At 34.2% G+C, this 15,989-nt stretch overlaps 1 protein-coding gene across 2 annotated transcripts in view; it reads left to right on the top strand.

Moving 5' to 3' along the window:
- Nucleotides 1–15,989, top strand: part of ELP4 (elongator acetyltransferase complex subunit 4) — a 154,070-nt gene that overhangs the window by 13,813 nt on the left and 124,268 nt on the right. For both annotated transcript variants that reach the window (XM_075094917.1, XM_075094919.1), the window contains exon 3: nucleotides 4,288–4,409. In XM_075094917.1, coding sequence (XP_074951018.1) covers nucleotides 4,288–4,409 — 122 coding nt within the window. The remainder of the gene's footprint in view (nucleotides 1–4,287; nucleotides 4,410–15,989) is intronic.

Genomic DNA, 15,989 nt, shown 5'->3' with positions numbered 1-15,989 from the left:
TATACATATAGGATGGAGGTAGTTCTTTCGGATGTGGGTGTAATTTAAAAAAAAATAAAGATAACAGTTGAGAATTTATCCTAGCCATCAAAATAGTAAACCCAAGCATTATCAGAAAGCAAATACACTTCAAACTATTTCATTCAATTTATCTGTGAAAGTAATCAATGAGCTACTGAAGTACCTGTGCTAAAAGATTTGGTTGTTTATTTACAAGAAGAAAGCTGTGCTCCTATGATTTTGAATAGTAACGTGACTATTGAAGCCAGGGTACAATGGATGCTATCAGAAAAGCCCCATATGGGTGCACTTTAGATCTTTTGAATACCACAAAAGTTTAGTGACCTAGAAATGAATCAATAAAAAGCCATCCTCTATGTGACAAATTGAAGAACTGAGGGATTCTTACAGAGGCATTGACTTTAACAATCCAGGATACACTCTTTGTAAAGGCTTTCTGAGACACATTTAATCCTTAGAGTACTGTAGCAGACTATGAGGTGTTTTATATTTAGATAACTCTCCAGTTGTTCATTTCCTATTTTTACTGTAAGTTTACTGTTATGAAAATCAATATCAGAAGACTCAAGGAAAGGCTAATGCTAAAATGATATGTCCTTACGCTGAATATAAACGTTTTAATTTACTAAATTGAAAATTTCTTATTGCTCTGCAAAATATGTTTTGGAAGGGTGTGGCAGTGTAAGAACCTCTTTAGTCCTGTTTTATTACAAATAAGTCTATCACTCAACAAAATTAATTATAATCTCAGATAGGTCAGTAAAAGGGTTTATATCTCTGTTCCCCGTTGCTTCACCTCTGTAGTTTAACATTTCAGCATTTCAAATAAAACTTGAGTAAAAATTCTTCTTTACTACTACAGCCTTATTTCCTCTTAGTTTAGTTTAAAAATCATCAACATACAGTATGATTTCTTATATTTATCCACGCTTTATGGAGTTTCCATGTTAAGTTTGGCACAAAATTGAGTATGGTTTTTACTGTCTCTGGAATAATTAATATCAAAAGTGATGATCCGGAAAGACTCTTTGTACAGTTGCAGGCACATACACAAACCATAAAGTACTTGGACTAAATGAGATAGGGGCTTATACTCCATTAAATGTCAGTTAAGTCCCATCTATATGCAGTACAACTCAGTGTTTCTGTGCCTCAAATTATTATGAACTTTAACTGTAGATAAAAATTGAGAATTCAAGATTCTTGATTCATGAAGGATCAAGTAAATGTTACAGCTGAGGATTCTTCCAGAGAGCACATCAAATGTTCCTTTTCCTCTTTTATTCAAAGGAAGGGAGGTGTAACAAAATTGTCTCCCTCCACTGACATCTGCTGCAGTGATGTGACTATATGGGAGGCCTGATGGCTTCTTTTGGGTAGCTCAAACAATTTTTTATTAAAAAAAAAAAAAAAAGATATCATGCTGTCACTGATTTCTAGAGGGATTTGGTTTTTAAACCGAGAGCTTCACCGATGGAGATTAGCACATGGAAGTAAATATACTGTGAGTAATATTACCATTTATATTGCAGTAAGCAACCAAAGTATAAATAACTGGCAATGTTTAGGGGCCAGGAGCTGTATGTGTTCCTGGACTACAGATATAAGGGAGAATAACTCTGCATATGGGGCTTTTTACTCTTGTTGAAGCAGTTTAAGATCTAAGCAGGTTCCAAAGATTATATTTACAAAATAAGATTGTAATACGTCTTCAGAACTCTAGACAACGTCAGTTCGACTTTTTGCTTCTGCAGCTGTAGTGCTTCATTTTCACCTGAACTGAGTCTTGTCTCCATCCAAGTCTCATACACAGGCCTACATCCTCAGTCACGGCACAGTGTGTGGAGCTGAGTTACTATGGAGGCAGTTCTTCAGTAACACTATTAATGGCTTTTTAAGCATGTGATGTTTAATTAAGAGCTCCAAACTTTCAAGGAAATTGCAGTTTTTCATTCTGTAATGCTTTTGAAAATCAGTCCTGCTGATTTTAATAGGGAACCCAGCGCCATCAACAGTAAGCATTTATCAGTGTCATAAAAAGTACAGTACTGACATGCCCATATATTTCTTTAGACTGTTATTTTTAAAATAGATAAATGTGTTATTGGAAGTATATTAGAAGACTAATATGGTCTACTAAGCAGGTTACCAGTGTCAAAGGCAAATTATATTAACACAGTCTGAGTTCTTAAAACCCTCAGACTCTACAATAAGCTGGATATATCAATGGCTAGTACTAGTAGCAATAGTGTTGTAATTATCGTATTCCCTTTGGTTTATCTGGATGTCCAGTTTTATGTAATTTCCTGTCCTAGCAACAGTGTTATGGAGCATTTTCCTCTATCTCGAAATGTTGCTCTAGAGTCAGTTTATGTTAATTTCTTGAGTTTAATGAAAGGGAAACTTTTAAAAAACTATTTCTCCTTAACAACAAAGTAGGTAATCTTGATGTTGTATATTTAGGGGTTATTTTGAGGAAGGTAGAAGAAAGAAATAATTTTCCAAATTTTAAGTGTATACCTTTTACCTTTAAAAAGAAAAGAAGTATCCCAAGTACTAAATTTAAAAGTGAAATTAAAAAAGCAGGAAATAAATTCTGTTTTGCCCAATATCCCATGGAGGATGGGGAATATCTCTGTGAAAAGTGCTCCTTCTCTAGTGAATTTGAAAACTTGTGGTTTTAATTTCTTTCTCAGGTTAGTCTAAGCACTGAAAGTGTCAGTACTTGCATATGATATCTGGGGTGTAGCAGTGCAACACTTTTTTTTTGTGATTTGCTTCTTAAGTTTCCCCATTGCTATTAATCTTCTTTCTCCTTTTTGGATATACCTCTCATTTCTTCCTTTCTTCCCACTCCACTTCATTGGTTCTTTTTGACTCTTAAGCTCCAGAACATACTGTTCCGGTACATATCAAAGTTATATTCTTTTTGTTTTCCTTCTTTAGTATTTTTTACAAGTTAGATATGAATGACAGCTTTCCTATTTTCAGCCTTTGTTATTGGTTTTGTGGTTTGTTAGTTTGTTTCTCTTTTTTAATATTTTCATGTGATTCATAGTAGGGAGAAAATTGTTTCCAAAGAATGGGTTAAGGGTCTTTTTAGTTCTATATAAAGAAAATATCTCTCTATTTTTCTGCCACACCATCCCTGTGTATTGTCTTCCAGCAGCCAGATTAACAGATGAAAAAGGAAACCTTACGTTGTTGCATTTACTTTTCTCCCAAACAAAATACTTCAGGTATCTTTCTAAATAAACGTCAGAAATATTTTGCTTCAAAGGGCATGAAATAAAATTTTACTAGACTATTGATTGGGTAGTTATATTGTTAGTAATGGTTTTTGCTAGCATTAACATTGCTATTGTTTATATTTCCTAAAAATAAAAAAAATCAGAGATGGTTCAAATTTCAATTGTTATTTACTCATTCGCTTCCTCCATAGTTTTGAGTTATGATAAGTTTTAGTTGTATGAAGCTTATTAAGACTTTATAATGGTGGTAATTTCTGATACTTAACTTGAAACAAAGAATCTGAAGGAAATGTTAGCCTTTCAGAAGTCAGTGGGAGTTTGTATTTTTATTTCAGTAGGCTAGTGTTCACAATGTCTGTCAAAGTATTGTCTCACTTCTTAAACTATAAGTTCATGTGTCTGTTGAATGTGTTTGTGATTTTGCTTTTGTTAGCTTGAGAAAACAGCATTGGGAATTGTCTATTTTTTCAATATATCCATTTATTTTGTCTATTTTTGTAGTTCCCACAGTTTTGAAAGAAATGCAAATGTAAGAATGTCCCAATAAGAAATATCTTTGTATAGCTTTAGTATGTCAAATATGATGAAATTTTGAAAAGCATCAATTAACAGATATTTTAAGCAAGTTGATTAGTATTTTAAGCATTAAGAATATAACTATTAACAAAGTCCTTCCAAACGAACAAAACCGCTTCTGATTAAACCATGATTTCAGTGCCTTTACTTGATACTTATGGGAAACTTGTTGGGAAGATAGCATTCTTGCTATATCCCATCCATACCTTAATATCAAATATGTGATTGAGAACTATTTCTGTGGTTTGAAAAATTAAGAATACAGCATTATCAAACATTATTTTTAAATCTTTGGAATGATGCTTTACCTCTTATCTCTGTTGTACGTTATATACTCCAGGAGGTAGACCAAAAGAGGGCTTTTATATTGTCGTGAAAATACAGGTGGGTGATTTATCTAACAGAAAAGAAAAAATTCCAACCGTTCTTGTTTTCACAGAGGAAGATAAATATGGTCTTTACTCCAATTTGTTGTTCAAGTATTTTCTCGCAGAGGGAGTTGTCTGTGGACATGACTTGTTTGTTGCTTCTGCTAAAGAACATCCTGACAACATCTTAAAGGTAAAGAAGCCTCACAGCTTTTGACAAGTCAAGCTTTCATTTCTTGATGAATTTAAATACATTTTAAAGTTTATATATTGTGTAGTAAGAATTTAATTAATCTTGGTGATTCATAAGAATGTGTGGGGAAGTGCAGGAATATTTATAGTAGCCGGATTTGGGAATTAAATTCATCTCACTAGCCTCTGCCTTCAGACAATGAGTAAGATCCTCCCGAGGCCAAACCAGGCTAGAAGCCTACTTACCCTTTATTTTCATTATTTTCTGGTTTATTTTCAAAAACCAGACAGACTAGCTGGCTTAGCTGAAAGGTTTGAGTAAACCCAACTGTTTACCGTTTCCACCTGCTTATCAGGAAGGGTAGTTAAGCTGCTTCCAATATATTGTGGTGGAAAAAGTGTACAGTTTGTGTAGATATTTACTGTAGTTTCCTATGGAAAGAAAAATGTCATTTAGCATCTTTGCAACTTCCTTTACGTGCACTTCTCATTCTGACTGTCTTTTTTCTGCTAGGAAACAGTCAGCTTTGGATCAGGTCACATGGGAAGGTTCCTTTCAGAATTCAGTGAGCTGCTAATCAAACACTGATAGTTTCCATTATAAGGAAATTATATCAGAGAAAAAGCCTGATCAACACTACAAAAAATGCTGAAGTGTGAGGATAATCTTTACAAAATTTCATTAAATATTTTATATCTTTCTAAGGCTGCTTTTTTCTAATATCAAAAGTAACATACAATTTACTGATTACTTCTGCATCAAGTGAAGTTGGCTATTTCCTTAGGAGTCTTCAGGGACTGTTTCTGGATAATATGATTACTTCTCTTTTTTCCTACCTAATAGTGATACATTCTATGCCTTATCTCTTCAACATTATCTTCGGTATTCAGGAAAAAGTATATTCTTAATGAATAGTTACGAAAAGTCTAATAATTTTATAACCTTGAACTTAAAGAGGATTAATTTAAGGGTGAAATTTTATAATTTGTTCTTGTGGTTTAAAATATAGCCTAAACAAATAGGTTAGAATTTGACTGTGAAGTATGAATTATATAAGAACATGCTATATTTTTAAATATTTGTTTTTACATTACTGATAATCAAGTAATTGACTCTCTGACCATACAATACGTAATCATTGCAGTTGGTTTTGCTCATCAAAATGAAATTACTCAAATGAATATTTTTATTGCATTGCATGAAAATCTCTTAAAATGGAGTAGCTAACATACGTTTTATTCTTCTTTCATTCACCTTTGAATGAACTGTTCATAGCACGTCATATTTTTCCTAGCTCCCGTTCCTTATGCTTTTGCAATTTAATCAACAGACGTTGTTATATACATCTGTCCTTCTTGTACTAGTTTGAGTTTGTGGTCAGTTAGTTCAATGTGACTTACTGAACTCTGTTGTCTGATTTGGAATAAGTTTTCCTTCGTACTTTTTGGGGGTAGACAGTAGGTAATAATATTGCATTCCTCTGCTTTAACCCCATAGTGGTGGTACTATAAGAGGTCACAAATGGATGGATGATATTACTACAGGAAAGTTGAGGAAAACATAAATTTTTCTTGTTTTCTTCCTCCATTTGTGTGTTTATATATCCAGTAGTACTCTTGTCTAAGCTTTTCTACTCTTACCTTGACTATTCAATGCTTCCTTGTGTTAAATAGTAGAGTTTATGTCTCTGATTTGTATTGTTGTCTTGAAATTGCTTCAGTGAAGCAAACCTGTAATATGCTAGAAATCTAGAAAATTAAGTACTTTCACACTTGGGAAGCTTAGGCACTTCTTGAAATGCCAATATGTGTTACCTAAAAAAGATTATTGCCTGACCTCAAAAAAGTCAATCTAAAACTGGCATTGGGCCATGGTTAGGTATCCAAATCACAGAGATAGATGAATTTTCCCTATGACTGTCTCACTTGACTTTTAAAAGATAGGACCTTCAGGTGCTTCAAGAAGTCCTCTCCTGTCATAAAAATGAGCTGTTTGGGATTTGGATGTCTCCACCAAGACAGCATTTTAATATAACATATCTGACTATTGAGTAACATTGCATTTTATTTAATGATATTAGTAATTAATTTACGTATCTTATTGGCATGTATTCTTCACTAGAAAGGCAACGTAGATTTGGTACATATAAAATCAAATTATACATTTTATGATTGGTTTTTGTTTTAAAAATTCAGGTATGGATTCAATATATTCTATAGCTAGTATTCTAATTAACTGGTGTTTTACATAAAGGCAGTTCCTTAACTGCTTTATGTCCATATTGTGTGGTCAGTATTTATACATTCAGTTCTCTGCTGAGATGCCATAATTGCCCTATTCTAATTTTATGATGTGATTGGAAGTTTCTTGAACCTATAACCAAGACAAATATTGCTGGTAGTAGGAAGGGGAAAAGACATTCTTATAGACCATAATTATCTTGAAATTGTGTATAACTAAAAGACAAGCAGAGGATAAAAAGCCCTGATCAGCTGCCTAAGATATATTATATTACCACCCACCAATTTATCCATCATCCTTTGAAAACATATTCATGCCTTTTGTAGTCAAAGCTCCTTCAGGAAATTGGCATTAAGACGTAATGCTGAAAAATTATACACCTCTGGTAAAACCTACAGAACTACATACATGCTATTTTTCAGAAAGTATTTTAAACATTTGAGAGTATTTCTGTTCAATCTATATTCTTCCACAAAAGGCAACTTCGTACTAAATGGGTGTAAGAACTGGGAATAGTGTAAAATATAAGAAATAGTATGGTATACTTCTGTGATTGATCATAAAATAAAACTGATTGCATTGGTGAATGGAAAACTAATTTAATAATAAAATGACTGAAGGAAACATTATATCTTACCATTCCATTTTCAGTACCATACGTTATTAAGTTTAGACTACAAATTATGAAAGGCTGTTATGTGCTCGAGCTTAAAAACAAAGAGAAACTAATAAAATAGATGGGTTTTTTTTCTTTTATCTATTTCCTTAGTATCACTCTAGTGGCTATATTTTTTTTTTATAATTCAGCACTCTAAGGTTAATGTCAACTATTTAGAAGTTGCATATAGTGTATGTGTTTGAGAATGGAACGTGCAAATTTGAGTATATGGTTATATTTATTACAAAGGAAATCTTACTCAAACACTATTATGCTTTTTGAAAGAAACAGCAAGCAAGGGGTTTGAATATTTCCGTGAACATCCCTGTAGCCAAAAGTAGAACAGGCTTGCATCTACTCCAAGTTAGGCTGGGTACCAAACTGACTTCTGGAAGCCATAAAAATGCAGTAACTATATAACAGGTTAGTTCTTTACACCCATTTTCCTTGTTAGTGCAAAGGTATGGTTCCAGTCATAAAAACAAACAAACAAAAAAAATCTGTGTCTGTGGTGGCTGCATTTCTATATTTCTCACTTTTCCTACTTCAGATTTGGGATGAAAATTCTAGAACTATCTTAACTGACCATATAAGAATTTCTTTGCCTTTTTTCCTGAGTAATTATTTTATCTAGACCTTGGGGGGAACTGAATCTCACAAGCTTTAATGAGAAAAAATTGGATTGTATTTGCCAATTATGAGCTCATCTTGACAATAAAGTCTCCTCTCTGTTAAGTTGCATTTACCATGGAGCCTGTGCAAAGTTTGTCTCAAGAGGAGGACTTACTGGTCATTACACATGCTAGGGAATGCAAACCAGCATCCCCGAATCCCAACAATTTCCCTGTGGGATCCTGTCCAATGTTACCTCAATGACCATTGCATTGGGAGCCTGGAAGCCTGAGGTGGAAGAGTGGGAGGTCCAGAACTGCTTTCTAGAGCTTCATCTGTTCATCTCCTGTGGAAAAGTTGAAGAACGCTTTGTACGATTACTGCATTTTTATGGAATTTCTGTTTTCAAACTGGAATTTTATTACAGGGTACTTCTGGACTCTGTTGAGATTGCCTTTTGGAAGTTCCCTTACAAGAAGTGAGGATAAAGAGCACATTCTTCAAGAAAAAAACCTTCTTTTGACATGGTCTATGAGCTGGCTGCTTTTCCTACCTATGCTATAGAGGATAGCCTTCCTAGAAGGAAATGCATTCCCCAAAATTCTACCCCAATGAAGTCCATGAGGCTTACCTTACTAAGGCATGAAACGGTATTTACCATGTACATCTGGTGTTATTGTACATCCAAGTTTGAAAATGAACGATGTGCAAAGAGTTTGTTCTCTGAAGATCTACCCAGCTTCTTTTGAGTACTAAAGCCCTTGGTATGCCCACGTATCAGATACCCAGCTTCACTGTGTTTGCTGGACATATCCAGAAGTCGAGTCAGTCAGGAGAAACCATGCGAGTGGTCTAGGGAACCACAGTGAAAGGGAAAAATGCAGCATCGCTTGGTGAGGAAGCTGTGAGGTACATGTGGAGAAGTGTAATGGTTTATTAAAAAACAGTAAGGACAAGACTAAAAAAACCTCCAGGAACAAGTTTTTTAAAAATTCCTACCGAGCTGAAAAGATCTCTAAAATAAAAGTGAAAGTAGATTTTAAATATGGCATTTTGCTTAAGTATGTTGTTTGGAAAAGACTGGAAAAATGGCATCTCCAACAAGCTGGTTATACTGAGCGGACCAGAAGAACAGAAGGTACGCACTTACTCTTTTCCCACTGAAAAGATGAATGCAGAAAGAATCTAGCAAAATGTACTTTTGTTATTTTCAGGGTTATTTAAAAAAACAACAACAATAAACAACCCACTGACCTTCAATGTTGTATTCCTGTGTACGCAAACAATCTCTTGAAAGAAAGAATAGCTGCCTACATGGATTTTTTTATTCCAGCAAAGTACATTCAACCACGATGCTTACATTTTTCCTCTATAGATATGATTCTAAAACATTGTTTTGTCAAAAGGAAGAATGCAGACCTGGAAGAATTGAGCAGACTGGTGATCAGGGCTTTCCAACCTTCCATGTTCAGAGTGCTGTTCTAACTCCTTCCTGTCTCTTCGCTATCTGGTGGTGTGAACAAAGCTGTGTATCAATGCAAGAGTTATTTTTTCCGTCATCTGACATTCTTAGATCCTAGATAAAGACATTAAAAGCATAGCAACTTGAAAGGTAAAAATGTATATGCAAGCAAGGCTACATTCCTATTGGCCTTTTTTCCCCAGTTGTATTTTCAAAATACATGAGCTCATTACAGTGATTCAACTGCTGTGTGCTGTTAAATGTTATCACTTAATACACAGAAATACAATTACAGTTACAGCACTAGTGAACTTTCCTACCACCTTTTATCTTTCTGAAGTAAAAATAGCCTTGTGGCACAATGACTAGGGTTGAAGCTAACCCTGGCAGCTGTCTCAGAGTTTGATGGTACCTTTGAAAAATCTAATTTCTTTATTATATACCTCTTGCTCTTGCTCATCTGATTGCTTTTCTTGTTTGCATGTTGGGAAAATGGAATATTTTCTGTATTAAAATGCAAATATTTTAAGTATATTCTAATATAATTTTCTGTGTTACAAAACTGTGTTATAAACTTAACAGAGAAGTTGTATGGGTGTGAAAGAGGACGCTGGAAAAAAAATAATCGCTTCTGTTTAAAAAGAAGGAAATCCTTTTAAGTAGTACCCACGCTGGGAAGTCTCTAAAGTGTAAAGCTTAGCCTTTGTCAAAAGTTCAGACCAATCTAATAAAAAGATTTTCCAGAACCAAAGGAAATAAATGTTTGGCTTAAATTTCAGGTTTCCTATCTACCAATCCTTGGCTGTTTATTAGGATATTTTCTTTCATGAACTTAGTTATGAAATTATGTTTGTTTTTAAACACAGCTTTTACTTAGCCTGATAAATGTATCATAAAAGTAGTAGCTTAAACAAATGAAATGTTTAGGCTTCAGTGTTCACAAATAACTATTTTACAAATCTAGTCAGTAACTTTGTAGAATTGATTTGTTCAGTTAGTGAACTGTTGCTTACAGTGCTCATGTCCAAAGGTGGTCCTGAATAATGTGATTATGAAAACTGTTTAGGCCAGTGCATTATATCCACAGCATAGTTTACAGAATTTTAGACAAGGGCACTCTCATTTTTATTTATTTTCTTCACATGGCCTTTTTTAGTATGCCATTCTCTTTTTGTTGTATTTTTCTTTTACTTACTTAAACAACATGAACTGATTCAAAAAAAGATGAAATTAAAAAAAAAATCCCCTATTCTTCTCATATGCATTTCTGGGTTTCAGTGTTGCAAAATGGAGCCATAGCGCAAGGAAGTTACAGCAAAGACTTCTGTGCCTTGACTGTAAGGTTTACTTCTGTGTGTGTGAAGTAGAGAATATATTCTCACCAGTTTAAAAAAAATGTACCCCTTAGAGTACTTTCTATTAACCTTTTTTATTTCATAAAGCAGAGGAATATTACTTCCCTTTTCTCTTCACGCAACTCTCATTCATCCTGGGTTGACATCCATTTTCTCCTTCTGAATGTCAAAGAAAAATTTCCGTAGAACAACCTTACCTGGAGATAGAAATAAATTGTTGTACAAGGGCCGCTGAAAGGAGAAAAAATCTGTATCGAGTCATTTGTGTTCTTTAACAATAGACCTTGTCTTCACAAGTGTTTACAATCAAAATAGAATCCTCCCTCCTTTTGGGAGTAGGACCCTTTAAACTGACATTTATATAATACATTATTGAAAAGAAAATATTTACCCTTCCTGACTTACCATCTGGTGTCCTTTTAAATACTAAAAATTAACATAATGAAAAAAGAGCCTTAAATTCATGTGAGTTTAAACTACTTAAATATTGTTGCAATTAGAGATCAACAGTGCCTCGTACTCTGTTTAATATTTTTTATATCACATTTCTTTAATCATACCTGTGATGATTTTGCATTGCAAAGTAGTTGCATGTGAAGAACACATTTATTGATACATAAATAGATAATGTTTTAAATTCTTAAGGACTATTAATTATACAGTTATTGAAACCCGTAAGGATCAAAGGTTTTTATATGAGAGGGATTTCACATACAGCTTGGATTATGTTGCTGAATAATAGCACAGTAGTACTTCTTTAGCATTGTAAAATAGCTTAGAGAGGAGTATGATGCCTATAGTTGGTGTAATGCATTGGTAATTAAGAGGGTGTGAGGTTAAGCTTCATTAACTGCTGTGGGATTGTATCCTGGATTTTATTATCCCCTAGAGAACATAAGAAGTGAGAGAGGTCAAACTGTTAGAATCTGATTTTGCTTCGTGCATCTGCCAAAACAAGGCAAGCAAAGTAATGCGGCTGCAAACACATAAGGACCTGGATTGCTAGCAGACACGGGTTGTACATTGTTTTATAACAAAGATAAAAAATTTGTTACTGAAATAAATTATTTTGTTTGCAATAAAATCTTCACAAGCTTGATTTGGAGGAAACAAACCAATTTTAATTGCATTGTCATTAGTATTAGCATTAGTGCTTTAGAAAACCTTTTTTTTTTCTCCCCGAATTTATTTTTCCTTTTAAAACATAGCAACAAACTTTCTTCTCTCCTTTTCCCTTCCTACTACATCTCACTCTAGACAGAGATGACTGCTGCAACCAAACGGCACTTAATAGCTTTAGCACTTGTCTGCCTTTTTGCGTATTCATGCTGCATAGCAGAGATTTGTATTTTAGTTGACCCCAAGGAATGCTGTATATTTTCTTTTTTTTTTCATTTTAACTAATGCACTGCTACATGCTTTGTTTGTTTTATATATATATATTTTTATATATATATATACCTTATGAGAGATTTGTCTTTTCTTAGCCTGGGAGAATGTAACAGTTCTCGGGTGCTGACACACTGATGCCACAAAATTGTCAGGCCTAAAGATTTTCAAAGCTAAATGATGTGGGAGCTGAGTGATTTTTAAACAGAAGTATACTAAATAGAGATATTATGGGCTGATAAATTAATTCTCCTTTTCTTAGTCTTGTTTAAATAACAAACACCTTTATTTCCAAATTCTGGATGAAATTTTGGAAGTAACGTTTAAAAATTTTAATAATCTATTCTTCTGAAATTCTGGTTTTGATTCTAAGAATATAAATTTACTTAATCCTAAATAGGCTCACGATCCCAAATACTTTTTAAAAGTCTGATGATTTCAGCAGAATTTAAGTGTTTTTTATATATGATAGAGAAGCATGGTTCTCAAACATAAATAATGATCTAATAAGACTGCTGGAAGGTAGTGTCTTTGTTTCTTAATTTGTAATGAATCTAGGAGTACAGGCGTTGTGCTAAGGCCCTGCTCTTGAATCTCACACACACAGATATTTTACGGAAAATCCCAGGCTTAGCCATCTTTAAATGTCACTCATAGGAACCATGCCCTCCACTGCTCCCTGCATGTGTTCTGCTGTATAGTTTTCAGTTCCACTTTTGTATAGCTGTGCCAGAAGAAGCCTGTGTTCTGTGGCTAGTTTGGCTGCTGCTCTGCTTCACCCTTTCCATGACTTTTATTCTCCCTTCTGTGTTTAAGAACAATCTGAGAACTGGTGAATGCTGTGTAATTCTTGGACAGTAATGAAACCTTTCATGACACTGAAGATTTGTGAAGTATATATCCAACCAGCCAGCCTTTATCTTTGAGAATATGCCTATGTTATGACAACTGTAGACATTTTCACACTTAGGTGCTCTGTTTCACCCAGGCATGGTCAGGTTTGGAAAGACCTATTTCCTTGTAAAACAGAATAGCATTTAATTTGCAGTGTCAGAAGAGAGGAAAGCCTTTTATTCCAGTTCTAGTTATCATGAAGATAAAAAGAGAATATGAAGATAAAAAGCAATGTTTGGATTATTTCAATTTCAATGTTTTCAATATTGCCCATAAAGAAGGTTTACATAACTCTGTTCTGTGTCTGTAATTCTCCCCAGTCACAAGCCTACTAACCGATTTTAAGCTCTCTCCCTTTTCAAATGTGCTTACACAAAGATAAAGTTAAAAGAGTTTTGAAAACTATTAACTGGGATATATGAATCAGAACATCCTAAGGAAAAGCAACATCAGTGATCACCTACATATTTTGTTTAGTCTTAGGCTAATGAACGCGTGATTGTTGGCTTCTAGTCAATGTAGACATACCTTCAAACAGCAAGTGCATGTTTTACCTCTTTTTTGTACAGTTTAGTGTAAATGGGAGGAAAACAAGGGTAAGCTGAAGCTGGGGTAATAGCAATAAAGTTAGGATGCAAATACAGAGGTAAACAATCTTCATTAGGTCTGCTCATTCATATTTATCAAAAATGTGTTAAAATTACAGATACACTCAGACCATGAATAGGATTGGAATTTTTTTCCTATTTGTGTTTAAGTACAATATCTTGGAATGTATTTAACCAAGTTAATATACCAGGTGGAGCTCAGACAATTGGTCTTCAAAATACCAGTCAGCTCCAAAGGCAGGCTACCTTTTCCAGATTGCAGCTGAATTCTGTACAAAGCCTACTAAAAGGCCATAAAGTTCACAACCACCACATGCAATAATACAGTTCAGGATATGTTTGCTTTAGAGCAAAGTGTTTGTTGGGGTGGAAAATTATATGGCTGTGAGACCTAGTAGCCCCAGAAATGTCTTAAGTCTCAGTGCACCATGTGACCATGTTTCTTGCATAGGGACAAGAACATGGTATATCTAAGAAATATATTCTTCAGTTAAGCATGGTAGTTATTAGGTAAACGCATTTTGGAAAAGCAGCTGAGGAAATAAGAGTTGCTCTTGGTATGAGAGAGTTCTTCAGGTGCTCCTGGTTCCTTCTGTGGGGCAGCAAGGGACGAGAGAGCATAAAACAGACCTAAGCTGATACTTATGCTGACTGCCACAGTACTGAGTCACAGGTTTTCTGATGTTGCTTTGTATGAATTTAGTCATGTTTAAACAATCATTTTATAATGTTAGAAGTTTTTTATTACATCAGAATAAAATTCCTTTATTATATCAGAAATTAAAAGTAAACTATATTGGCAAAAGAAGGCTATTTCAGATGGGTACTTAGATAGGTTTTCATTGCTGGCAGCCAAAATCTTTATCAGCTTCAGGTGAAACCATTTTTCCCTGATCTCTTAATCTGCTTCATTCTTAGCAACAGTTAAGGCATACCACAGTGCCTAATTGTGTTGCACTGATAGTGTGTCTGTCTGAGACTATTTTGGACTGAGCTTCTTGGGTGTGAACAGCTAGTATTTGTAATGTCTCCCTTCCGTATGGTGCCATGTGAGAAGGTTTTGTTCTGTGTTTGACGGCAGGGCAGGAACTTTTTTCAGTGTTACATGAGGGTATTGAAGTAGCTTGTACTTTATCAGTAATATTTGGAGAGCCTCTCACTCCTCATTGTCTTGACCTCTGTTCTATTTTAGCATAAAATACAGTCTCTGTGTAAAACATATATTATGTGTGATTATATAAAAGCAAATGTCCATAGCTTAATGCCCCCGTCTCAAATTTGTTTTTGCCAATTATCATAACAATGAACCAGTAGTACAAGTGACAGGCATTTTTCAGTGATTCTAGGTGAGAAAGATATTAAATAGCTTTAAGAAAATATTGGTGCTCTTTTTACTTACAGTAAAGGTGAATGGTAAAATATGCCATTTCCTGGATTTTGACTTTGTGGGTGATGTGATAGCTGCCCAGAGATACTACAGCAGAATGAGGTAGCAAATTGTTATATCAGTGGTAGGATCTGAAGCAGTGGCAAGCTCAAGGAGTTTGATGGAAAGCTTAGGCAGTATTTCATGATGTCTTCAAACTGTGCCTGGCACTTGTTTTCAGAGGTTACCCACCACTATAAAAAGTTGCAGGTAGTACCTGGGAGCCAGTTGATCTTGGTGAATGAAAGGAAGAGATATTTGGAAATGTTTTGGCCTACAGAATTATTCCTTTACAGAACTCACTTTTTAAATGAAGGGGGTTTTTTTTGTTAATTACTATGATTGAGCAATATTTTCAGATTATCACATATCCCAGCTATTCACTGAAAAAGAAAGACCTTTTTACCTTAGCCAGCTTAAATATATGAATAACTGTATTAGGGAATTAAATCTGCATGAGAGTTTAACTGTTAGTAATTTGTTTTCAAAATAGGACCTTAATTGGAAAATAAGATTAATTAACTCTTTATTATGTTTATTAGAGTTATAAAATCAGAAATTCAAAATAACATCCTTTATTTTTTTTAAATATTCATAGAAGTAAATGCAAATAATTTGTATCTAGATATAAAATGCACTGGTGTGCTTGTCAGCTCATGTTTGTATTTATACTTTCTCAGAACCTTTCAGTACAGTGTTCTGTTTTCATTTTCCCCTATCTGTCAAAAATCTTTGTCTTTGGTTTGAAATTTTCTCTTGTTTCTTTCTGGGTAGATAAAAGGAAACTGATGAAAGTAAATTTCTTTTTTTTTACTGAAATATCTGTTATAAATCTGTAAATTTAATGAAAGCTCTAACTTAAAATTATAGTGTTTGTGTAGCTTTCCTACCTGTAAAGCTGGATACGGTACACGGTACATGGTCTGCTGTAAAGC

This window comes from Phalacrocorax aristotelis, chromosome 5 (assembly GCF_949628215.1).
Source record: "Phalacrocorax aristotelis chromosome 5, bGulAri2.1, whole genome shotgun sequence".
NCBI classification, from domain to species: Eukaryota; Metazoa; Chordata; class Aves; order Suliformes; family Phalacrocoracidae; genus Phalacrocorax; species Phalacrocorax aristotelis.
This window is presented reverse-complemented; position numbering and strand designations above follow the sequence as displayed.